The 27,605-nt window shown below is 40.7% G+C and overlaps 1 protein-coding gene across 1 annotated transcript in view; it reads left to right on the plus strand.

Annotated features, from left to right (window-relative positions):
• The first annotated feature begins 2,816 nt into the window (after positions 1-2,816).
• LOC149169278 (cytoplasmic tRNA 2-thiolation protein 2-like) overlaps positions 2,817-27,605 on the plus strand; it is a 53,902-nt gene continuing 29,113 nt past the window's right edge. The window contains 4 exon segments of the mRNA XM_089425142.1: positions 2,817-2,829; positions 2,919-3,272; positions 3,275-3,297; positions 3,411-3,497. Of these exon segments, the coding sequence (XP_089281268.1) occupies positions 2,817-2,829; positions 2,919-3,272; positions 3,275-3,297; positions 3,411-3,497 (477 nt within the window).

Here is a 27,605-nt window from a genome sequence, read left to right on the forward strand (position 1 = left end):
TCATTTTGATTTTTTTGTCTATTCTTCAAAGTTCACATTTGACTCTGTTTTTATTCTCAATGAGGGTTTTGGGCTGTCGAATGTTTTAGTGCAATTAGTGACCAAAATTTGGGATCTTTTGAAAACAAAATAAAATCCATTAGAATTCTAAAACAATGAAGATTAGATATTAAAATTTTAAAAATATTATTATATTTTTTGTATGGGATCAAGTCACATAAATTAATGTGGCTATTTAAATTTTAAAAAATATCTAGCCACATTGCAATATAAATATGTGGCTTTTTTATAAATATCTAGTCACATAAATTAATGTGGTTATTAAAATTTAAAAAATATTATTATATTTTTTTGTACTTGACGTATTAAAATTTAAAAAATATTATTATATTTTTTGTACTTGACGTATCCTTGCCGTATCCGGATCCTGGATTTTCAAAAAACTAGAGAATCCGGATCTGAATCCGAATCCGTATCTGTATTTTCAAAAAACTAGAGAATCCGGATCCGAATCCGGATCCGTATCCGAATCCTGGTAACTTAGTCCACATGGCATAGATGGATGAGGTCCATGTGTATACAAATAGCCCTGAAAATGCCTTGGAGAGTGTGACCAGTGCCTCAGGATATGTGAACTGCCTCGAAAAACATGAAAATGCCCCAAAATAAGGTTGAAGACAACTGCTCACAAAGTGTCATACCATGTCATCAACACCTCCTGGTCATCAATATCCCGGATACAAGTTAATACTCCTGCTATTAAGGTTCCAAGATCTAGGGTTAGTGAAGAAATTCACTATGGTTAGCCATGTCAAAGTGAGGGGTAACAGTCTGTTCACCCCCAAAGTCAAGAATCAACTAAAGTCCTGTAGGGAACCCAAGAGAAACCAACAGAAAAGAGTCTCTCATAAACCAATGGAGTTGCCATCTAACATGCACTTGACTAGAAAGTCCTAGGTTTCTCCTGGTTTTATATGATGCATTGACGGCTTACCAACAAAGGAAAGGTTCTTAAGAGATTCCTGTACCTTCAGCTGTTATCCAGATAGTTGAACCAATGCAACAGGCCTCATCTCTCAGTTTTATTTTGATTTTAAAGTTTTTATCCTTTCATCTTTATTGACTGAATAGGCCTTTGAAATTAAAGATGTATAAATTTCGACGTAAATTGAAGAATAAAGAAAGTACATAGTTATGAAGCCTGTTAGCAAGTCATTTTGGAGAAGATGAAGCAGTTTACAGATAGAAATGTGGTCTCTAAGTTGATAGACAAAAGTTCTGATCCACTTTCTCAGATAGTTGTTCATGTTCACTTGAGAGTTTTTTTGTCATAGGGACTTGATTGAATTCATTAATTCTTTGATCTACACAATTGACTTTCGACCACAAAGCAGAGACTATGAGAAACTGCATTCAAAACTTGTGTCTTATAGAGGAGCTAAGCAATTCTTTAAATAGCATATGGCTCAAGTCTATGAGGTGAAGATTAAAATTGCTAAATGACCTACTTTTGTAGCTGAGCAGCAACAACACCAACAACACCAACAACTGAGAGGATTGAACTGATTAGAGGAGCAACAACAACTTCCCACCCAAGAAACTAATCCTTCAAAACTTGAAATTTAAAATAAGACAATTAATAAGCACACGCATAGTTATGCTTATTTGTGAATGTGCAAAGTTTGCTGGTACAATTCAGGACACCAATCAACATATGAACATGGTTGGAAGGCAAATCAAGCATACAGAGCAGGAGATAAAGTTGTTTTTAGTCCCAGAGACATCAGAGAATAAAATTTTTGAAACAGCAAAGTTGATCTGTGTCATTGAGCATACCAGAAGGTAGATTGACAACACTGTCAACAGGTTTGACAAGTTATATGAATGGACATGTTGGCCATATCACAAACAAAGTTTTATGCTGCATTCCAATGTGCTAAGCCTGATTCACATTTTGTTCAAAGACTAGTTGATGAAACCCCAACATAAAATTATTACAACATCCATATTTAGACATGACAATGGAAACTAATAACGATGACCTAAGATCACCATATAGCTATTGAACTTAAAACTGCAACAGGGAACACAGGCTCCTCAACAGAATGCAGGCACCCACAGAAAGGTTGAAATGTGAACCACAATCCTCAAGGGATGCAGGCTTTGATGATGAATACCCACCGCGAGAATCTTGTGATGATTCTAAGACCTGAACTGTAGAAGAAGTCCATGGCAACACCCTAGTCCCTGATACTGAAAACACACCAAAAATAATGCAAAGGCCAACTGCGCTTTGTTACAAACTGTAGGAATGCCAAAAGGTCCTTACAGCTACATGGAGCTGCAGTCCATGTATTTATCATATTCATTTAATACTTGTAACAAATTACAAACAAATCACAATATATGCAGCAACTAATGTAACATTTGTCAGGTTTTATTAGCTGCAGAAAACATCTGCACTGTATCCATTTGTCTCTATTATACATGAACATCAAAATTTCTTGATGTTTAAGAAAATTGATGTTATCCCACTTCTGCAAACACTCATTCATCCTGATTGATGTCAAACCTGCATAATTGCTCCATAAACACTGGACCTAATTAACCTAATTACACGCAATTTCCCGGCCATAATTGATATTCTGTTTGTGGATGTGTTTATCATCAAATAGCTATTTGTTTATGCACCACCATAGGTCTAATACCAATCCTATTATTAATAAGAGCCTTTTGTGAAGTCTTCAGTCCCATGTAAACATGTTAAGTTTTGTAGGTTTTCTTGATGACTCTTGTTCATGCTTGACATTGGATCTATGATCCTGTTCGGTATTGTTGGCTTGCCATAAGGGGAAGGGGAACACGATGAACTTATGTTATTTGCTTCACAATTGTGAAAAATATTTAGTCTTAATAAGTTAACTGCTGTGCTCACTTTTTAAGTTTCAACAGGGTTGCTTTAGAATTCGTAAAAGAAATTCAATCCAAAGCACAGAGAGATTCAGATGCAAGTAGAGACAGTGTTCTACATGTATTCCATGTTGGAGTCGCTTTTGTGGATGAGAGTACAGCATTACTAGTTGATTCTCATGAAGCTTGTCAGTTGATTGAAGAGATCAAGTTCATTGTTTCTGGTAAAGCAAATCCAGGAGAGCAAACGCATATTGTCCCAATTGAAAGCATCTGGTCTGATTCTGCAGATTCCAAAGAAAAGCTGTTGGATTTGTTAGGAAGTGTGCATGACACAACTGGAAAGGAAGATCTGCTAGGTTACCTAGAATGCAAGTTTTACAGAAGGTAATTCTAGAAATGCCATACATTCCCCATCTTTACAAGTACTACAAGCTGAGGACCTTTCACTACGTCTCGAATCTTAGCCACTTCTGATATATTTTCAAAATTTCCTGCAGGTTGCTGTTGAACATGGCTATAGCAAGTTGGTATTAGGACTCTGCACATCAAGGATTGCAACACATGTGGTTGCCTCAACGGTAAAGGTATGGAGACTGTCTATTCTCTTGTGTAGTTATGTTTTGTTATGTATCCTTTGTATGGATGACCTAATATTGTAGAGAATCACCAGCGTCCAAAACCCACTTCAACAAAGATGAACCTTGAAGTTGGCTCATATTGTAGGAGATCTCAGTTTTATTTTATCTTGTGTTAGAACTTAGAAGCATGAATATTAGTGCTTTTGATCTGCTAGGAGAGTGTGGTGATTGAATAAGGATCACGAGTTTTGTTGTTTACAGTGGGATTATAATTCTGACAAAGTTGTGGCTAGAAAGCTTATAGGAGTTACTTCTAGGCTTGTCCTCAAAGAGATGGTGGTCTGATTGGATTGTAACAGTCTTTCGTGATAACTATTCTATGTGCTCCTGGATCTCATCCTGTCACATCAAACTTGCTTTAATGCTTTCTGGTATTCTACCAAGGCAATGCTCCAATCAAAATGGGAAGCGGTGTTGACATATTGTTTCCAGATCATGCATTCTTGCCTCCTTTATTTGTTGAGAATGTGAATCTCTATGATTCCCTACATTTGCTTTGTTTCATAAGTGTAGCCTAATTATATCCATTGCTCCTAATAAAGAATGTAACTATTAATTTGTTGGCAAGAGTCCATTTTAGACTGCCCCTTCTCCCTTCTATAACTATTAACAAATTTAGGATGTACTTATTGTTTGCCTGGGTGTTTTTTGTATTTGGTTGCGGAGATACATGTCCACTTTTGCCTTTCAGATGTAGAATCTATTCACTACAAGAATTGCATTATCCTTTGGTGCATGTTGTGTTATGATGCAGTCCTCCTTAAGTCCAAATCATATTGTTTTCTATCCAAGTCCAATCTTTGAAAATAAGAGCATTTGTTGGAAGCCATATGCAATAACATGGCAAGCGAACAAGCATATCTATAAGACTAGTGGTAGAGAATTAAAAATAAATTCCAATAAATAACCATCTAGAGATTGTACTTTAAGAGGACACGTGTGTTTGGTTTTGCTGCATTGATTGTCAGTAGCATTCTACAGGGTGACCTCTCTAGCTTCATCCAAAGCATCATGGGAGTCCATAGGGGTACGCGTTTCAACAGACTTTCTTTGGGATCTACACTGATGAGTTGAAATCCTCCTTTGACAAGCACGTTTAGTTTGGGGATGATTGCCTCATTTACCATGTATTGATCTCTTTGCTTCTCTTCACTAATGACTTTTTCTTGTTGACTTCCTTAGTGGAGGGCCTTTAGAGATAGATTGATGCCTTGGTCAACATTTGAGACTTAAGGTAGCTGATGGTCAACCTAGGTAACACTAAGGTTATGATCTTCAATGCATCGAAAAGTGCTTATTTTGACTTACATGTCTCTTCCCGAGGGAAGAGATTGAGATCATGACATCCTATATCTACTAGGGGGTCTAGTCGTGAGGCCTCATTTTAGCATGCACTAGGCCTTCCAAAGCAAACCCAACGAAGGCTATGACTCCCTTCACTTCTCAAATGACTATGTTTCCAGATTTAGTTTCAAGACATCTCATCCAAGTTCCACCTCTTAGAAATGATTATTAGACCTACAATCCTCTATGATTCAAACTGTTCGAGGGATTGAGTTTGTAACTTTGTTGTAGATTGACTTAGTCAGCAGCAAGAGTCCAAATCCTATTTCTTAGGTGCATGTTGCACCATTTGATGCAATTGTATGGTCCCACAATTGATTGTTCAAGTAATGTTTGGAGCCCATCTTATGTTTAGTCTCCTTCCTACATGAGTTCAGATCTTTTGGAACCCAGCCTTTGGGAGAGAGATTTACTCTTACCTAGCACTTTGCTCTTCTGATGTCATAGCTTCAGCCTGTCCAATAGAGTGTACATGAACTTTTGTTACTCAAAGGTGTTTTGGCTTCTCTAATTGGTGGCCATCTCCCTAGATTGTCTACCCCCCAAAGTAAGAACATGTCCAAATAGGGCATGTGTCCCATATCCTACATATTAGACACAAAGTAATGTCCCTTCCGAAATTAATTTGTTACAGGTTTATTTATTCTACAATTTTGACAACTTTGGAGGCCATGGGACCCATGTGATTTTTGGAAAAGACTTAGGAAGGAAAAGGAACCGAAATGTTTTGTTGGCATAGCATGGGGGCCACCCACATGAGGAAATACGCACCACCTTAGAGGGAAGTTCGAATGACTAAGTAGGGAAAGTTGAATTGCTAGTTGGAGGGGGCCCACAAGGGAAAAAAGGCCCATGAATTATAAATAGAGGAGGCTCTATTTCATTTGGCATATTTTGGACATATTGAACTCAACCTTAGTTGCTCGAGCTGCTTAGCGGGTCACCTGCTGTTTAGCACGAGTTCTCCAAGAGAAGAACTCACCCTCTCTTCGGTGGACCATGAGTGCCACCCTAGTGAGGTTTCTTTCTATCATTCTGGGAGATTGCAAGTGGATATTTAGAGCCCCCAACTCAGCCATCATTCAGTCAATGCATACTCCAGAAGGACGTAGTAGTGGAATACGCAGTAGATAATTCAGTGGCCTTCTGGGGAGCAATTGCTGGAGGAGTTTTGGAGAAGGAAGTACAGGGGAAGACTAGCCTTTAGGAGGATTTTGGGAGCTGGAGATTTTGTTTGGGAGCAACGTGATTGCTAGCACTCAGGACCAGCGCAGGAATTCATCACTGGGCACACATGGGGAATTCGTGGGTCAGTTGTGGAGCGAGTATTTGCCGGGAGAGATAAGGGGAAGTTTGGGAAGATTATCTCAGCCATTTTGGTGTGTTTTGGAGGGCTTATTCTGGAGTTACAGGCAGGTCGTACACTTCAGCAGTTGGAGGAGGGCGTGGCTCTTGGGAGGCTGAATTTCCGGGGTCAAAACCAGGCCAAACCCTTTCTGGGTTTTGGCGTCTTTTGGTTGAGGAGCTTGGGGCTATATTTGCAGAATTTTCTAGGCAGATCTGAGAAGTCAAATAGGGGTCCCAACTCAGGCAACAATTAGAGGAGCTAGGGAGAATTTGGGCCAAAATTCCAAGGTCAACATTTGGACAATTCCTTCATAGGTTATTCTGGGTATTTGGTGGAGAGGCCCGGGTCAATTTCTTGGAATTTTCTGAGCACCGAAGGTGGGGTTTCTAGCAGCATCTTCGCAATAGACAACACAATTTCACCAAGGTAGTGCAGGGCATCATTGTAGCAGTGATTTATGCCATCTAGGCTTGACATATTACCACCCGGGCTTAATCACGCATGCCATCGAGGTAAGCCCAGGTGCACCACTTCCAAATTATTGTACTTTTCTCTCAGATTATAATAAAATGGCTCAGCTGTTGGTTATTCCTGGACTTTTTATGGGTGTGCACTGAATGTTTCAATTTTATGGTGTTGTTTTTATTGTTTGCTTTGCATAGCACTATTTTTCCTAGTTAGGAACATTACACACAAATACTTGAGGGCACCTGTCCTATTCACAGGACATGTGCCAAACATGTTTCGGACATGTGCCAAACATGTTTCGGACATGTGCCCTCATTGTTCCCTCTGTAAAAGAGGCCCATGGCCCATAAAATCATGTTTTCCCTTTCTTTTGAGTTCATTTCACTCAACAGGTTGGAGGCATGAGATGTTTTGGAGTGCAGATGAGGGTTATTATGCAGTGTTAGAAGAGATTCCAAGTGTTGGGCAAGTGGTTTTTAACCTTTTTCGTCTCTAAATTCTAAAAAAATTTGAATGTTTGTCTATATTTCATTTTTGTGTGTATAATTCACTAATTTGTGATTGATATATTAATGGGTCCTTTGTTTCCTTTTTTCGGGGTTGCCATGTCTTGTGTTGGACACTTGTATTTTTGTGTCCTTGTCCTGTATCATTGTGTCATGTGACTTAGCTACTCCCTTTTAGGTATTCTTTAAATGCACCAAGCCACCTCTCATTAACTAAACAAGAGTTGAATTGGGCCATCAAAGACAACATATATAGAGTATACATCACATTACTTGGACCACACCTCGAAGAACCTAAGCTCAAAGATGGTTTTCTATTTGAAGCATTTCTTGGAGTTACGAAATGGCATCATTGTCTGCCTACTCTACACATAGAGATATTGGATGCTTTCACCCAAGATCCCCCTAGGTTAGTTTCAGATAGGATCCCACAAACTTTGGGTAGAGACTAATGGCCATATCCTGTAGCTAGATAGGACTTGCTAGATGCACCACTTACAAGAGCCTAAGACAAAGATGCATCTCATTTTTAGGTGCCCCTTTTTCTTTACGATCAAAGGTTATTATTACTATCTATATTAGGTTTTGGGGAGATCCCTTGTGAAAATTCGGAAACCCGAATCCTATTATAGCAACTGGAAATTATTCTCATAATTGTTAATTTTATTTAACAATTTATTTACTGTTTGCTACAACAATATTGAATAAATCACACTGCAACCTCCACAAATAAAACTGCAGAAGAATAAATGTTGGAAGAAATGTTAGCACACATATACAGTTATTTTTGGACTAATGTCCTCGAAAAAACTCAACTTGGGAAAACCGGTGCAACAGTGAGGATTTTATTTTATTATGCAACTGTGAAATCTGAGTACATCTATGGATGCTCAACTAGAAATCCAAACAGCAAGAAAATCTGGGAAAAATACTAAAGGAAATTACCCTTCTCCCATAAGCAATTTCTGTCACGACTCTGCCTATCAAAACTCGGCCTCCTGAAGCTCTGCGTCAGCCTCTGCGTTGCTCTACGTAGCTAGCTGGACAACTTGCCTTAGATTGGGCTCTAATGAAGTCGTTCTGCCTTTGGATGATAAGGAAATCATCTCTCCGGCCCTTTGGGACTTCCTCCCCGCCTCTGGAACTGAGAATGATTTTTCCTTCCTCTAAATTGAACTGCCTAGCTGAAGCAACTGCGCTGTCCCTTATTGCTGCCTCTCTGGGATAATTGGGCCCTCTTGCTGCTGCCTCTCCGGATCTGGAAAATCTTTCTTCTAGATCACTGTCCCTGCTCCTCACACTATTTCGATCTCTCTGACTCTCTCTCTGGCAATTGACTGCTGCTACTCAGGAAATCGATCTGCCAGTGAAATAGAACTCTGCAAGTGTCTTCTCCAAGTGCCCATCGACTTCTTCTTATAATCCTCTTTTGGGACTCCAACGTCAATACTAAATCTTAATCGATGGCTAGGATTAACTTCAATTCGATTCGAGTGAGATTCTAGATCATTCACGCCTTGACTTAATTAATATTTATTAATTAACCATATTCCCTAAGTTTAGACTTCGGAAATATTTAAAAACTGGTTAATTATCTAATTAAGTCATTTCTAGGCGGAATTTCCAGAAACAATTTATGGGTTTTGGAGATCTCATGTATTCTAGTCTCTCCACAAAATTTCAAGGCTAGAACACATCCGATGCTACAAAAACTAACACTCCTTAGTGAGGAATGTGTTCTAGTGTTCTATTGCCCATCCTGTAGCAACAACCTGTCTCTGCATCATCTCTTTTCACACTGCTGATGTCTGGTTGTTGTTGCCCACCAACCACTGCGCAACTCTAATATCTGCTACACCTGTGCTGTTGTTGACCTTGTTGAATTGCTGCCAACACTGCAACTCCTTCTCATATGTCGCTACTGCAACTGCAACTGAGAAGCATCCTAAATACTGAATCAACTGTGATCAGTATGATGCATATGTCACCCGAGTCCGGCTGCTGCTAGTATCTGCATTATCACTCAAGAATTTGCACTGCTGCTAACTCTACACTATGCCAACTACACTGCTGCTGACTTTGCACTGTGCCAATTGCATTGCTGCCAACTTTGCACTGCACTCCCCAACATCTGACTGCTACTAGTCTCTGCAAGTGTCACTCTGGCATCTCACTGCGTCGGCTGCCACTGATCCATCTTGCTACTGAATACTGTGGGCCCCTATAGCAAGGGATTGATCCAAGAGGTGGACTCCTCAAGGATCCTACCCATCTGTAGTGCTCTAGGGCTACAAGACCAAGTCACTCCACTTCACTCCTGGAGGTATGTCAACAAACAGAGCGAAGTCTTCCTCCAGTCTGGAGGGCAACCTATAGATATTTGCTGATGCTGCCTGCTGGTCCTGCTTCTCCTCCTTGTCCTTCTTGCTGAGAGGACACTGGGTACTGTAGTGATCGAGCTCACCACATTTGAAGCACTTGACTTTTGACAGGTCCTCCTTTCTTCTCTGCTCCCCCTGCCCCTGTCTAGGACCCTTTGATTCGAGGGCCACATTCTCCTCCTCCTTCACTTTCTTCGATCCGTTATTGCTGCCACTGATGGAGCTCTTCAATAGAGCTCGTCTCAACTCTTCCTGCTGCAAATCGGCCCACATCATGTCCCATAGCTCTGCCCAAAATACTTTGGACAAACACTTACCACTCCTCAGAGACACTATTTAGTGCCAATCGCACTAGCTTTGTGGGTTGAGGCGCCTCTCCAACAACTGACAACTAGTCTCGGACCTCTTGAATCCTGGTTAGGAAAGGGTCTATGCCTTCCCCCTTTTGCATCCTGATGCATCTTAGCTTCTCCTCTAAGTACATATTTTGCGGCTCGGAAGTGCTCTGGTATAGTGTGGAGAGTCTCCCACATCTCTCTGGTAGTACCTTTACCAGCGATATGTGAAATAATGTGATCCCGGACTCCATCTAGGATTAACCTCTTCGCTCATGCCATCTCCTTTCTGTACTCCTTCAGCTGATCTGCATCCTGGGGTATTGCTACCACTGCATCAATATATGTCTTCAGGCCAAACTCATCTAGAAAGAAGGACATCCTTGCCTTCCAGATGACATAGTTGGAAGCTCCATCCAACCTGTCCTGATCACAAAGCCTAGCAGTGGCCATCTCAACAATGTCGAAAATCTCCTCTTCCCTGTTGCTCAACTATTCGCACTCCGTTTTGGAGTGAGAAACTCTAGTCACAACAACTGTTGATCTGCAAGGAAAATCGAACTTATTGAGACTAAAAATTCCCTGAGGAAAATTTTCCCTTAGTGTGTGCTCTTCTTCCACTCGACGGTAGCTTTGCTCTAGCAAACTGTTGCAAAACTACTGCGTCCAGCTAGAGATCTGCTCTACGAAAATACTGGGCTGCTCCCTCTGCCTTTGGAATCCTTCGATATGGAGAGATCGCATTTTTCTGCCCCTCCCTCAGAAAAATCAAATCTCCTCAAGAAATTCGGCCTCTTGGCAAAGTGATTGCGCTGCCTCTGGGGTTTCGATTTGCTGCCCACACTAAACAACGAAACTCCTTTTGTCTTCGCTACTGAGCTCTCTGGCTACTCAACTGCGCTTTGATACCATGTGAAAATTTGGAAACCCAAATCCTATTGCAGCGACTGGAAATTATTCTCCTAATTGTTGATTTTATTTAACAATTTATTTATTGTTTGCTACAACAAATATTGAATAAATCACACTGCAACATACACAAATAAAATTGCGGAAGAATTAATGCTGGAAGAAATGCTAGCACACACATAAAATAACACAGTGGTTTTTGGACCAATGTCCCCAGAAAAACCCAACTTGGGAAAATCGGTGCAACAGCGCGGAATTTATTTTATTATGAAGCAGTGAAATCTGAGTACATATATGGATGCTCAATTGGCAATCCAGGCAGCAAGAAAATCTGGGCAAAATACTGAAGGAAATTACCCTTCTCCCACAAGTAATTTCTAGCACGGCTCTGCCTATCAAAACTCGGCCTCTTGAAGCTTTGCATCAGCGTCTACGCTGTTTTGCGTAGCTAGCTCGACAACTTGCCTCGAACTGGGCTCTGATGAAGTCGTTCTGCCTTTGGATGCTGAGGAAATCGTCTCTTCGACCCTCTGGGACTTCTTCCCAACCTCTGGAACTGAGAATGATTTTTCCTTCCTCCAAATCGAACTGCCTGGCTGAAGCAACTGCGCTGTCCCTCAGCGCTACCTCTCTAGGATAATTCGACCCTCTTGTTGTTGCCTCTCCGATATGGAAAATATTTCCGCCGGATCACTGTCCCTGCTCCTCACATTTCTTCGATCTCTCTGACTCTCTCTCCAGCAACTAACTGCTACTGCTCAGGAAATCAATCTGCCAGTGAAATCGAACTCTGCAAGTGTCTTCTCCAAGTGCACATCGACTTCTTCTTGTAATCCTCTGTTGGGACTCCAATGACCTAGATTAAATCTTAATCGATGGCTAGGATTAACTTGAAGTCGATCCGAGTGAGTTTCTAGATCATTCACGCCTTGACTTAATTAATACTGATTAATTAACCATATTCTCTAAGTTTAGACTTAGGAAATATTTAAAAACTGGTTAATTATCTAATTAAGTCATTTCTAGGCAGAATTTCTAGAAACGATTTCTGGGTTTTGGAGATCTCATGTATTCTAGTCTCTCCACAAAATTTTAAGGCTAGAACACATCCAATGCTACAAAAACTAACATCCCTTTCCACTTCCTTTTGATATCACAAACAAGGATGCCTTGCTCTCTTCATGAGAGAAATATGTTATGCGAGATCTTAATTTTTTCTTTCCCTGCCCTCTCTTGAGACCACAAGGAGGATCACCTTATATTTCTAGGTTGGTCCCATTTCATTGGAGCAATAAGCGACTAACAAAACACCAAGAACTTTAGAGCATAGATCAATAAGGCCTCAACCCTTTTCTCTTCCTCCCCTCGAGTGACCAATTGACATATCAAAGGCTTGTAAAGAATTGCAATGCTAAGCCACATACCATGCATCATTTGATTGACAAAGGAACTGGTTCTAAATGCATCTACAGTAGGGTGCTTCACGCTTGTTGGACTACCCCCTAGATTTAGTTGAATGATCAAGGTTCTATCTGTAACCTTGGATGTTAGAAGAGTGGGGCTGCCTCATTCGTCTCCCCTTAGGGTCATATAGCTAGGTCCCCTCATCCATACTCACTCCTTGGAGAACATCATCCTCCATTTCATCGACTCTTTCATAGTGATCGAGGATTCTTTCAAGGAGCCAGTGCCATGGTACTCCCCTTGTGTCCATTGGTTGTTGTTTGCTGCAACTCCACGACAACTATTGCAATTCCATTTTAGCATGCTGAATCGCATGGTTCCTGCTATGACTTTATATCAGTAGGGAAAATCCCATGGCTTGACTGTTGTGATTCCATCTTAGTGCGCATTTTACTGTGGTGACTGCTACAAGGGCCACAATGGCTAATGCTATGACGACCACAACCACGATTGGCGACATGAAACAATTCGTTAATGCCCATTAGTCAACAACTTTTGCAACGAGCCAGGGTTTATATATTTTCTAGTTTTTTAATATTATATGATTTATATTTCATGGTTTTTAAACGTGTAAAATTTTCTATTAATATTGTTGAATTTTGTAACTATGGTCGGTCTTCATAATGTATATTTGGCCCTTGATGTATTTATATTGATTATTGTAAAGCATATTTTAAATGCTAGAGTCAAAAGAAAAATATATTTTGAGTCAAGTCCCATTTAGACTTTTGAAAGAAGAAAATTTGAATTTTTGAAATTGAAATTTTTGGCTCCAAGTTTGTCAAGTCGGCCTCCCTCCAAGTCAAGTTGGCCCAGGCAGAGTCACACCCATTCGACCTAGGCAGAGTCACCCATTCGACCCAGGCAGAGTCACACCCATTCGACCTACGCTGACCATTATATATAGATAGTTCGACCTCATCCTCAAGGCACCCAAATTCACACTCTCTCAAGCAAGATAGTGTTTGGGTATCCTATTGAGGAACAAGAAGGATAAGGAGGATGAAAAAGACAAATCACATCTCTCTCTCTCTCTCTCTCTTAAGCTCGCACGTGTGGATAAACTCTCTCTCTCTCTCTCTCTCTCTTATGCTAAGCAAGATAGTGTTTGGGTATCCTAGTGAGGAACAAAAAGGATAAGGAGGATGAAAAGAACAAATCACATCTCTCTCTCTCTCTCTCTCAAGCTCGCAGGTGTGGATAAACTCTCTCTCTCTCTCTCTCTCTCTCTCTCTCTCTCCCTCTCTTTAGCTCGCATGTGTGGATAAACTCTCTCTGTGCAATTTAGACTTTTTTGGGCAATTTCTGTTTGAAGCCGAAATTTTTGTGAAATCGCTGGGTGCCAAAATTCTAGGATTCTGGCAATTGCAGGAGGGACGAAATTCTCGGTCAAATCAATAGAGCGAAGTGCTAGATTGGATTGGGAGACTTGATTTGGAGGGTTTGACCGGGTTTGACCTAGTTGATGACTAGAAGGCCTAGGTGTGTCTCTTTTTGAATAGGAGAATTTCTCTATTGAAAATATTGCTGGGTTTTTCCCCTTAATGGGTTTTCCCAGGTTAAATCTTGTGTTCTCTTTGTGCATTGTGATCTCTACTGTTCTACTGTTCTTGTATGGTTGAATTTCTGAAGTATAATTGCTTAATGATATATTGGAATAATTAAACAAAGATCAACATCATTAGAGGTAATTATCAGTTTTCAGAAATATTGTGCTAGTATCCATTTCCCTTGAAAAATCAACATGGTATCAGAGCTTTGGTGAATGAAGGAACACTGAGATCACTCTAGAAGAAACTGTATCTTGAGATCACTATTGTTGTAGTCCTTGTTACATCCATGGCTTCTTCTATGAAATCAGAGAACAAGTTAGTCAAACTTCAGAGCTTGGAAGACTAGAATTGATCTTTTTCTTGCAAAGAATGTTGGCCAAGCCACGAGCTTGATGAATGAGCTCCGTGATATAAGGATGACAAATGATGACACTGTAGCCTCATATTTTGTAAGAATATCTCAATTAAGAGACCAAATACAAGCAATTGATGAGATTGTCTCTGAGAAGGAACTTGTGACTACACCACTCAATGGGCTACCTAGATCATGGGATGCATATGCAACAGGAATAAGTAGCAGGAACGAAGCTCCCTCATTTGAAGAATTATGGACCTCTTGTGCTCAAGAAGATTCAAGGCTTATATCAAGAGATAGAAATGAAGAAGACTCTCAAGCATTTGCAACTCATTTCAAGAAGTCCAGAGGAAAAAAGAAGCTTGGCTTTCAAAACAAGAAGTCGAGAAAAATATCACCTTCTCCCTAAAGGAAGAAGGATATGTCAAAAGTTCAATGCTTTGGTTGTCACAAATTTGAACACTATAAAAGGGATTGTCTTGAGATGACTAATAACAAAAAGTGAAAGGGAAAACAACATGCTTCTGCAACTCATATTGATGATGAACATCCAAAGAAGTTTAAGGGTGACAAAGATTTCTTTTACTTTTCTACTCTAATAGGTTCTATTGCAGATGATGATGATATGTGATTGGTAGATAGTGGTGCTTCATGTTAATTATAGAAATTTACAGGGTAAGTTCCTTAGATAGAGCACCAAAGGACACCACTGACAAACAGATCATAGATCGGTACACCAATATTCTTGACATGGTTAAAACCCTCAAAGAGGGAAACAGTCCACGGCCTGAGCCAACGCGGCCACTTCAGGCAATTTATTAATGTAAAAGAAAGAAAATTTACATAAGCTTCTCTCATGAACGGTCACCTTACAAATGACCCTCCATGTTCTTTAAATAGAGATCATGGACCAATCGGGTGTTAAGCCACAGATCAAGTGTCTGTAATACCAAGGAGAGAATGAATTGTCGGATCACTTAATGTCTAGAACATATTGTGACTGTCGGATTGTAAGTTACAAAAGTTACATAGTAAAGAAACACACTTTACCTAACTATACACTAGACTAAGTTATACTTAACTATTTCTTATGTGTCGGAATATCCTAACATCCCCCCTTAAGAACAACTTGGGATAGGATTGAAGGATGTACAAAGATGACACAATAGGAGAAGGAAGGAGGCATTAGAACCTATCCCCCCTTAGTGACAACTTCCTGAACTCCAACCATAAATCGAAGTTTAGTAAACGTCGCCTCTGTGAGATCCTTTTTAACGATGTCTGCAACTTGATCATCGGTTGAACAATATTGCACTTCAAGAACATGGTCATAAATGATCTTTCTGATGAAGTGCATGTGTAGTTCAATGTGTTTGCTGCGCTGATGTTGGACTGGATCTTTGCATAGTTGAATGACACTTGGATTATCACACCAAAGTGTAGTTGGATGTTGCTGCTGAAAACCAAACTTTGACAGGATTTGATGAAGCCACAGGGCTTCCTTACTAGCTTCTATGATGCCACGATACTCCGCTTCTGCTGAAGAAAGAGAAATGACACTTTGTTTCTTGCAAGCCCATGTAACAGGTCCAGAACCAAGAGTGAAGACATAACCTACAGTAGACTTTCGATCATTAGGGTGATACTCCGCTTCTGCTAAAGAAAGAGAAATGACACTTTGTTTCTTGCAAGCCCATGTAACAGGTCCAAAACCAAGAGTGAAGACATAACCTATAGTAGACTTTCAATCATTAGGGTCACTAGCTCAATCGGAATCAGTGAAACCAACCAATAAGGAGATGCTTCTGCACTATAATGAATCTGAAACTGAACTGTACCTCGAACATAACAAAGTATTCTTTTAGCTTCTTTCCAATGACTTTAATGTGGGTTTTGCATAAACCGAGCAATAAGGCCAACAACAAAGGAAAGGTTAGGACGGGTATGGGTTAGATACAAAAGTTTTCCAACAAGTTGACAGTATAAGGTAGCATCAACTTCAGGGGAAGTACAAGTGACTGAAAGTTTGGCTCTAGACTGAAAGGGAGAAGGGGCTGACTTACAGTCTTCCATGTGAAAGTGGTGTAGAAGATCACAGGCATACTTGGACTGGGAAAGGGAAATACCTTCTTTGGATTGCAAGACTTGAAGACCAAGAAAATAATGCAAGTGTCCTAAGTCTGTCATTTCAAACTGATTTTTAAGGCTAGACTTCACATGGTTTATAAGGTTGGGATCACTACTAGTAAGGATAAGATCATCAACATAAAGAACAAGAATGATAAGAGACTTACCCACTTTCTTGTCAGACAGTATTGTCAGAATGACACCTAGAAAAGCCAATATCTAAAAGAAAGCTATCCATTTTGGCATACCAAGTCTAAGGGGCTTGCTTGAGACCATAAAGGGATTTCTTAAGCCGACATACAAGGCTGGAGTCTGTTTGTATAAAGCCAGGAGGTTATTCCATATGGATTTCTTCATTCAAGAAGGCAGATTTAACATCCATCCGATGGAATTTCCATTTGAAAGAGGCAGCAAGGGAAAGAAAAAGGCGGATAGAGTTCATTTTGGCAACAGGGGAGAAGGTTTCAGTATAGTCAATGCCTTCAACTTGTGAAAAACCCTTAGCAACAAGACAAGCTTTATGTTTATCAACTTTTCCATCTGGTCCAAACTTGGTTCTGTAAACCCATTTGCATCTAACAAGTTTTCGTCCCTTTGGAAGAGGAACAAGGTCCCATGTATCATTTTCCAATAGTGAACGATATTCTTCATTCATAGCTGTATCCCAATCTGGATGGCCTGAAGCTTCTGCAAAGGTGTTAGGATCATAATTCACTGAAGCTTGAGCTAGTAAAGAAGAGGCTCTATTGAAGTGAGAACATGTACGACGCTGATCTGTAGGATCACCTGCAAGAGCACTTGTTGCATCCCGAGTAGCACAGACCCATTTTGGAAGCTGAGGAGCTGAAGGAGGATCTCGAGAAGGTGGGGGAGGATTGTCATCCTCGCTGTCATCATCTGAAGAAGAAATATTTTCAGAAGTAGAAGGGATAGAGAGAGGTGGCACATTCGCAGAACTAGGTTCGTAGGCCAATATATTTTCAACAAACTTTATATCTCTTCTAATGCTAACGTTTTTGGATCTAGGTTGAAGAAGTCTATATCCTTTGACATCTTCAGATTATCCAACAAAAATACTTTTTTCACTCTTAGGTTCTAAGGCTTTATGTTTCTCATTTGGAATATGGGTCCATGCTTCACTTCCAAAAACACAAAAGTGACTTATATCTGGTTTAATTGAGCTCCATGCTTCTTCTGGAGTGATATTCTTTAAAACCTTAGTAGGAGTGTGATTTACTATGTAATTTGCACAGTTAGTTGCTTCTACCCTAAATTTAAGACTAAGTCCTTTAGATTGAAGCATACAATTAACCATTTCTTTTAAGGTGCGATTCTTCCTTTTAGCTACACCATTTTGCTGTGGAGTATATGGAACAATATGTTGCAATTGAATTCCATGCTCAGTGCAAAAGTTGATGAATTTGTTGTTAGCATATTCTCCACCATTATCAGATCTTAGCTTAAGAATTTGATGTCCAGATTGTTTCTCAACAAAGGCTTTAAAGACCAAGAACATGTTAAAGACTTCACTCTTGAGTTTTAAGAAGTATACCCAAGTGCGTTTGGAGAAATCATCAATGAAAGTTAAGAAATAATTGTAGCCAGAGAATGAAACAACTGGAAGTGGACCACATAAATCACTATGCACAAGCTGTAAACGGGTTGAGACGTGCCAAGAGGCACGTTTTTCAAAACTATCCCGATGAGTTTTTCAAAACTATCCCGATGAGTTTTTCAAAACTATCCCGATGATGTTTTCCGAGTACACATCCAGAACGAACACCATCTTAGCAAGATACCATAGGAAGACTTGTCACCATATTTTCTTTACATAGATTTTGAAGGGAGCGATAGCTTAAGTGACCAAATCGCTCATGCCAAAGTTTGGTCACTTCATCATTATGAGCAACAAATACCAAGGGAAGTGTTGATGACCCAAAGTTGTTAAACTTATACAACCTTGTAGAATCACCAACAATGCCAGTAGCTAAAATCTCTCTAGGATCTCTTAGGTCCTTAATTACAACATCATGAGGTGAAAATTCAACGATTTTACCTTCCCCTGAATGAGTTATCTGATATATAGATAGAAGGTTGCAGGATAAGGTAGGAACACATAATACATCATTCAATTGACCATTCTCTAGATAAATAGTTCCAGTGCCTACAACACTAAGAGATCTATCATCACCAACATTTATATTTTTGGTGTTACAATCATTTAAAGAAGAAAGCATGGCTTTGTTTTTGGCCATGTGATAAGAAGCTCCAAAATCAATGAGCCACTCATGAGAATGAGAAGAAGAAGATACATTTAGTTCATAACCAGACCAAGATGCTTGACAACCACATGCAGAAAGTGTTATTCCTGAAGATGAAGTTGAAGTTGAAGAGTGCTCCAAATGGATGTTGTGCTTCTTCATTGCTGCTTCCAAGGCTTCCATCTTCTTAAAACATTTGGACTCTAAGTGGCCATCACGATTACAAAAGTTGCAACGTCTATCAATCTTCTTCCCTTTGTTTTTATTTGCCTTATCATTTTGTTGAATTGATTTTTCATTTTGAGACTGAAATTGCTTATGGCCCTTGTTTGGTTTAGGACCATTCTTTTTGGGATGCTGCTTCTTAGGGTTCTTTGAATTTGGTTACTACTGGGATGTTGAGGCTTTCTTAGAAGAGTTTCTAGTATTAATAAGACCAAGATGTAAGAGTTTTTCTTGTTCTCTTATTAAAGAATCACAAAAGGCATCAAACGAGGGGGAATTGTAGGTTTGTCCTTGAGAAATAGAGGCTTCCCTAGTAGAATGAAAGGTGGAAAAAAACACAGAGTACGTTGGTGCTATCTTAGTAAGAATGAATAGACAAGGCTACCATCTTCTTTCTTAACCTTAACACCTTCCAAGAGAAGTCTAAGGGTCTTGAACTTGGACAAAAAATCTTCAATGGAAGAAAAAGTTGGTAATACTGAGGAGAGAATGAACCGTCGGATCACTTAATGTCTAGAACATATTGTGACTGTCGGATTGTAAGTTACAAAAAGTACATAGTAAAGAAACACACTTTACCTAACTATACACTAGACCAAGTATTACTTAACTATTTCCTGTGTGTCAGAATATCCTAACATTAATTTGGCAGCTCAGTGACAAATTCCAATCATTGGATTGGATTCCTATTTCTGATAGGACCAAATTTGACTTTTGAAGCACTGGATTCAGATAAGGGAAAGTGTATTTTTGAAGTGAAGCCCACGTTGTCACAATTTAATCAAGTCGGCCTAGAGGCTAATTAAGCCCTCCTCCAATGCCTATAAATTAAGGTCATCTCAAGCTCATTTGGACATCATTCATCACACACCTCTCTTCTTCATTTGGTTTGATACATCTGAAATTGTAGGAGTCCCTTCACATGTGCGAGCAAGAGGAAGAAGAAGAAATTGCAGGAGCCAAATTATGTTTGGACCAATGTTGATTTGGGGTAGCATTGGATGTGCTCTAGCCATGAAAATTGGTGGAGAGGCTAAAGCACATGAGATCTCCAAGATCCAAAAATGGTTTGGGCAGATTCTAACCGGTTTGGGAGATATTAAAATAATTAATATTTTTAATGGAGTTCCTAAATCTAAACTTAAGAAAAATAAAATGTTAATGGGTATTAATATAAAACTGGGTTAGAAGGGTCCAAAAGTCATGGATGAAGCCGAATCTAATCTTAGTTGTTGATTAGAGATTTAATCTCGGGCGTTGATGGACCAACAAGAAAAGTATAAGAAGAGGTTTGAGGGTCAGTTGGAGAACACACCTGAGTGATCAATCATTTTATTCTCTAGAGCAGGGTTTGCTAAAAGAGATAGAATCAGTGATCAACAGCGAGGGGCAGTGAATACATCGCAGAGAGGCAAAGTTGGTATGAGAGAGACAGCGCAGAGCTAGGAGAGGTTGACACAGAGGCAGCTAGGAGTTGCGTAGAGCCAGGAGAGGCCAGTGTGTGAGACGCAGAAGGTCTAGGGGCTGACGCAGAGGTTAGTAGAGTTGACGCAGGGCCAAAAGGGAGCGCTGGGAGGATTTCGTGGGACAGACTGGGAGCTGGTGAGTCGGGTAGGGTGACACAGTCCCTATCAGAGTGACGCAGAGCAGTGGGAGCTGCAATTGTTGTTGTGGGATTGTTCATCCGGTGATTATTCAACCGGAATATCTGTCTCCGAGCAGAGGTACTACTGCCGAGGGCATTCTCTGTTGGGCGCGCCATTTCTGGCACCCTAGTTGTATTCTGAACACTGCATATTAATAAAACCTTTGAATCACTACACCGGTTTTCCCGCATTGGATCTTTCCGGGGACATTGGTCCAAAAATAACGGTGTCACTTGTGTGCTTGTTTTCTTTTAGTTGATGATCTGTAGATGTTGATACTGTACTTGTGTTTATTTTCAGTATTTACATGGTAAATAACTTGATAAGTAATTAATCAAGTAGGAAGAAATAAACTAGATAGTACAAGAAAAGTTAAACTTAGAAATTCCAACATGGTATCAGAGGGTGGTTGCAGATCAAAGGATAACTGAAGGCATCAGCCGAGCAGAGCATTAGCAGCAGAATCAGCTGCCCCGAGTGACAATGCTGATCATTGCAGAAGGCGACAGAGGAAGGAGTGCGGTAGAGGAACTGTGTCATCATTCTGGGCTAGAGAGAGACAACGCAGAGGCGAAGGGAGGCAAAATCAGGCTCACGCAGAGCCACGTAGAGGCCATGAGGGCTGACGCAGTTGGATGGGGGAGCTGATTTGCCCTTGCCAGGATTGCGCAAAGCCAAGTGGCTCAATCCTTCAGTTGCTGGGGCATAGGAGGCTTTGGGTAATTTGCGGAGCAAAATTGGTGGGGTACTGTGGTCAGAACAGTACCTAACAGGGCAAGACCAAGGAGGAAGGAGTTGTTGCCGAGGCGGATTTCTAGCCAAGGAATTTGGATCAATGGTGCAGTTGCACAGACGATCGGAGATGGCCAACTTGACATTGGTAGAGGGATTTCCAGAAGGGAAATCGAGACTCAGAGGGAGTTGAACCGAGAACTTCCAGACAGGAAGTTGAGAGACTCAGAGGAGTCGAAAGAGGAGCAGTGAGATGGCTGTGAATGGGCTGAGAGATCAGGATAGGCTGGACGAAGCATCCAACTTTGTGGTCTGGAAGGCCAGGATCTTGTCCATTCTAGACAGATATCACATCAAGGACTTCGCCTTGAAAATGATAGCGATCCCAGTTGACCTAGCTGAAAATGAGAAGTACAATGAGACAATGGCCAGGGTGAAGTGCATCATCCTTGATGGGGTCAAGGATCATGTGGTGCCGCATATTGCCGAAAAGGATACAACAAATGAGATGTGGGAGGCCCTGAAGAAATTGTACCAACATACTTTCGTGCAAAGGAAGATGTTACTTGAAAATCAGCTGCGGTCATACCAGATGCAGAAGGGAGAGCAGAGAGATATCTTCCTCGATCGATTGAAGGAGATCTGGGAACAACTGACTTACATAGGGGCCACGCTGGATGAGGAGATGTTGGTGAGGACCGCACTAAACGCAGTTCTGAGGATTGGGAAGTATTTGTCCAGAGCATATTGGGCAGGTCGAAGCTTCTAGATTGGGAAGAACTGTGGGCGACTCTTCGTCAAGAAGAGATTAGACGGCTGACTAAGGCCGGGAGTAGCGGTAAAGGGATTAGGATCAAGAAGGAGGAAGAAGAGGATGTAGCTTTAGCATTTGTGGGAAAGCAGGGGAAGTGGAAGAAGGACCTCTCCAAGGTCAAGTGCTTCCATTGTGGGGAACTGGGTCATTTTGCGAACCAGTGTCCAAGTAAGAAAAGCAAGGGAGAAGCTTCTGAGACCAAGGCAGTGCCAGCGAAGGCAGGGAAAGAAGTCGAGGAGGATGACGATTGTGCCATGAGTGCTCATGTGCCACTTGAGAAGAAGCGGGAGACATTGAGCTGTAGTCAGGAGGACTACAGGTGATCAGGGGCAGGATCCTTGAGGTACCCAACCTCTTGGATTATACCTTACTACGGGAGCCCTGAAGAGGAGTAGCAGGACTGGCGAATGTGGGCAGAGACGAATGCGGATGAAGCGACAAAGAGTGCTAGAGTGCAGGAGTCCTCAGACAGCTCGAGGCTAGCAGGCTGCAATAGTGCGAGAGGCACAAGAGTGTTTCAACGGTGCAGAATGGCACAAAGAGGGTTGCAATGGTGCAGGATGGCACAAAGAGGGTTGCAACGGTGCGAGATGCAGGGAGTTGTTGTAGCAACGTAGAGGCCAGAAGAGGGAGCACTTGTTAGCGGCATAGTTTTAAAATTCGGCCGATTCGAAACGGAAACGGCCGAGTTGATCCGTTTCATTGCCCAGAAATGTGACTCGGTGGAGGAAACGGTTCAGTAGGTCGAGTCAGCCATGACTCGGCCGAGTCATTCAATGACTCGGCCGAGTCATGGCTGACTTGGCCAACTCGGCCGTTTCTATATTGACTCGGCCGAGTCATAACTAGTGGCCTGTAACCCCATCAAAACAACGATTTGACATTTTTTTAATGAAATTTTGAAGTGTTTGCTGATTGGTTCGAACTCCAGTGTGTTTTATGAATTAGTTAAATGTTATTTGGGGTCCATTTCCCCCTCCCAAACCCTTTTTAACACACTCAAATGCTCTCTACTATTGATATGCTATTCAAATTTCATGGTAATGTTAAATTCTTAAAGTAAAAGTGACATTCTCCTTAATCTTCATTTTCATCCTTTTACTTAAATTTTTAACATTACCATGAAATGACTCAGGATGTTTGAGAGTGGTTTCGGCCTCATTGGATTTCATATGGAGAAAGTAGAATTTTAGATTTCATTCAAAATCCAGCAGACTTATCAGTTTTTCAGGATTTCAGGATTGGAGGATTGCAATGTTTCCATTGAATTTTGTCATGTATTAGGGTATGGAACTCGTATTTAATCAAGAGCACCAATCCTTCTATGTACCTTGATGTTAGTGACATTGGTTGTCAAACTCCTCTGGGATTTGCTCCCAAACCAGGAGCTTCTGAAAATGTTGCTCCCGCTCCCGTTTTCGCTCTCGCTCCCCACTTTCACTCCTGCTCCCAACTTCCAAGTAACACTGAGCCAGATGATGTTGGCAACTCTAGCAGTAGCCAGTAGTACTGGTCACAGACTTTTGTTGTAGAGGCCATTTATAGCCTCCTTGGTTATGTGTTTTTGTTTTGATCTCTATATCATCATCGTGTATGTATTGGACAATGCATTGGGTGCCATTTTGATATAATGGATATATTCATGAGCCTACTTTGATCATATGTTGTCTTCTATCTATATTCTAATGCTGTGTGTTTGGAAACATGAATGAAAATCTTTAAAATTATGTGTTTTTATAAAAAATAAATATTTAATGTATTTTTTACAATGACCGAGTCATTGAAATCGAGCCGGCCGAGTCGATACCGAGTCGGAGTTGGAGTCGGAGTCGACCCTCGGCCGAGTCGGAGTCGGAGTCGGAGTCGACCCTCGGCCGAGTCGGAGTTTTAAAACATTGGTTAGCGGTAGAGAGAGCTTCAACATCGGGAGTGTTTCTAGCCTGACAAGGATGTCAGAAGTTGGGTGGATCAGTTACTTACTTCTCAGTAACTGGGTTGTAGTGCAGTAGTAGTATGCGGTAGCACGATGTAGCGTGAGGATAAGGGGATGCAGTGCAGATGCAATGTTGGGTGTATGGACCAACAACAACACGAATGTAGAGGGAAATGTCGTATGGATGCAACAGTGGTAGTGGCAGGGCCATGGGCAGCAGTACAGGATGCAGCAGTGCAGAGGATGTTGGGCAGGGAGGCTTAGCATCAACATAGGGACTGATGCTAGATGATCAGGGTGATACTCATTGAGGAGTATTACTAGAGCACAGTGCTCGCTAAGAGGGAGTGTTGATTTGGGGTAGCATCAGATGTGCTCTAGCAATGAAAATTGGTAGAGAGGCTAAAGCACGTGAGATCTCCAAGACCCAGAAATGGTTTGGGCAGATTCTAACCAGTTTGGGAGATATTAATATAATTAATATTTTTAATGGAGTGCCTAAGTCTAAACTTAGGAAAAATAAAATGTTAATGGGTATTAATATAAAACTGGGTTAAAAGGGTCCAAAAGTCATGGATCAAGCCAAATCTAATCTTAGCCATTGATTAGACATTTAATCTCGACCGTTGATGGACCAACGAGAAAAGTATAAGAAGAGGCTTGAGGGTTAGTTGGAGAACACACCTGAGTGATCAGTCATTCTATTCTCTAGAGCGGGGTTTGCTAAGAGAGATAGAATCAGTGATCAACAGCGAGGGGCAGTGAATACATAGCAGAGAGGCAAAGTTGGTACCAGAGAGACAACGCAGAGCCAGGAGAGGCTGACACAGATGCAGCTGGATGCTACGCAGAGGCAGCCAGGAGTTGAACAGAGCTAGGAGAGGCCAGCGTGTGAGATGCAGAGGGTCTAGGGGCTGACGCAGAAGCTCCAGAAGCTGATGCAGAGGCTAGTAGAGCTGATGCAGGGCCAAGAGGCAGTGCTGGGAGGATTTCGTGGGATAGACTGGGAGCTAGTGAGTCGGGTAGGGTGAGACAGTCCCTATCAGAGTGACACAAAGTAGTGGGAGCTGCAATTGTTGTTGTGGGATTGTTCATTCGATGATTATTCAACTAGAATATCTGTCTCTGAGGAGAGGTACTAGTGCCGAGGGCATTCTCTGTTGGGTGAACAATTTCTGGCACCCTAATTGTATTCTGAAAACTGCATAATAATAAAATCCTCTGAATAGCTGCACTAGTTTTCCCGCATTGGGTTTTTCCGGGGACATTGGTACAAAAATAACAGTGTCACTTGTGTGCTTGTTTTCTTTCAGTTGATGATCTGTAGATGTTGATACTGTACTTAGTGTTTATTTTCAGTATTTACATGGTAAATAACTTGATAAGTAATTAATCAAGTAGGAAGAAATAAACCTGATAAAATAGGAAGAATTTCTAACAAGTTAAACGTAGAAATTCCAACAAATGGAAGGTGGAAACAAACATAGAGTAGGCTGGTCCTGTCTTAGTAAGAATGGAATAGATAAGGCTACCATCTTCTTTCTTAACCTTAACACCTTCCAAGAGAAGTCTAAGGGTCTTGAACTTGGACAAAAAATCTTCAATGGAAGAAAAAGTCGGTAATACTGAGGAGAGAATAAACCATCGGATCACTTGATGTCTAGAACATATTGTGACCGTCGGATTGTAAGTTACAAAAAGTACATAGTAAAGAAACACACTTTACCTAACTATACACTAAACCAAGTATTACTTAACTATTTCCTATGTGTTGGAATATCCTAACATTAATTTGGCAGCTCAGTGACAAATTCCAATCATTGGACTGGATTCCTCTTTCTAATAGGACCAAATTTGACCTTTGAAGCACTGGATTCGGATAAGGGAAAGTGTATTTTTGAAGTGAAGTCCACATTGTCACAATTTAATCAAGTCGGCCTAGAGGCTAATTAAGCCCTCCTCCAACGCCTATAAATTATGGTCATCGCAAGCTCATTTGGACATCATTCATCGCACACCTCTCTTCTTCATTTGGTTTGATACATCTAAAATTGTAGGAGTCTCTTCACATGTGCGAGCAAGAGGAAGAAGAAGAAATTGCAGGAGCCAAATTATGTTTTGACCAACACTTTGACTTGGGTTGACTTTTGGAGTTTGGGCATGTTTTGACTGATTTTGACTTGGGCTCTTGGATTGTTTTGGAGGACCGAATTTTTGGGCACATTGACTACAGTTGACTTCAAATCTAGGGTTTTAGTTGCCATTGACTTTGACTTTGACCAAGTTTGAAGGAGAATTTTGGGACTGTTTTTGAGGCACTTTGACCAGTTGATCAGGGCACATTTTTTGACTACTGACCGAGTTCATTTGAAGGACTGTTGACCATTGATCGTTGACCATTTGTTGTTATTGCTACTTTCATTGAATTTGACCAGTGTTGACTTTGACCAGATTTGACTATTGGCTCATATTTTGGAGTTTGGTTGGTTGTATTGTTGGATAAGTCAATCTTTGACTTTCATTATTATTTATGGATTTGGGCTCATTGTACTCTTTGCTAAACATTTTATGACAATCTAATAGAAGAAGAATTTCAAAGGGTTTTCCCCCTTGTGGGGTTTTCCTTGGTCTTTGACCAAATTGGTGTCTCTTGTTGATGTGTTGATTGTCTCCTATTTTCATTACATTTACTGTTCTATCTTCAGTTACTAAATTGAATTGGAAAGAATTAATTGTTACTGAATTTCTTATTGAAGAAGTGAATTGGGCTAAAGTAATTAAAATAGCATAGAGTAGTGGAAAAATTAACACTTCAAGACATATGACAGGAGATCGTGGCAATCTCGCTAGCATGATGGAAAGAAGACTATGTCAAAGCATGGAGCTTGGAGATAACCATAGTTATGCAGTCAAAGGAGTTGGAAAGGCATCCATTGAGTTGGAATTTGGTAAAATTGTACATCTCGATTCTCAACAATGTTCTATATGTACCAGGTTTGAAAAAAGAATTTAGTCTCTATTTCATGTTTAGAAGATAAAGGAGATAGAGTAGCTTTTGTGGATGGCAAAGTACTTATATGGCCCAAGGGCTCTAGTATAGATGATGCTAGAGTCATTGCACTTCATGAAGGGAGATTGTATTGGCTCGTGGGACAACCAACTCAAGCCCTAGTACATGATGAAATCAATCCAAGTGAACTGTGGCATAGGAGATATGGTCACCTTCATTATAGAGCATTGCATGAATTGAATCAAATAATTTCAGGAGTTCCTGGATTGCAAATAGATCATAAAGGTGTATGTAAAGGTTGTGCACTTGGAAAGAATATCAAGAAACCATTTCCAAGCAGTGACAATAGATCTAAAGAAGTTTTGGATTTGATTCATTCTGATGTATGTGGTCCTATGCCTATGAGATTGCTTGGAGGTTCGTTATACTATGTGACATTCATTGATGACTTCTCTTGTAAGACGTGGATCTATCTCATGAAGACCAAGGATGAAGTCTTCACCAAGTTTCAAGAATTCAAAGCTGAAGTGGAAAACTTGATAGGTAAGAAGATCAAGATTTTGAGATCTGACAATGGAGGAGAATACACCTCGAAAGAACTTGTTGCTTTCTATAAGAAAGCTGGGATTAAGAGGGAGTTGAT

The sequence above is a fragment of the Pinus tabuliformis genome, chromosome 4_2 (genome assembly GCF_031772625.1).
Source record: "Pinus tabuliformis cultivar Carrire ecotype Pingquan chromosome 4_2, CPIR1, whole genome shotgun sequence".
NCBI classification, from domain to species: domain Eukaryota; kingdom Viridiplantae; phylum Streptophyta; class Pinopsida; order Pinales; family Pinaceae; genus Pinus; species Pinus tabuliformis.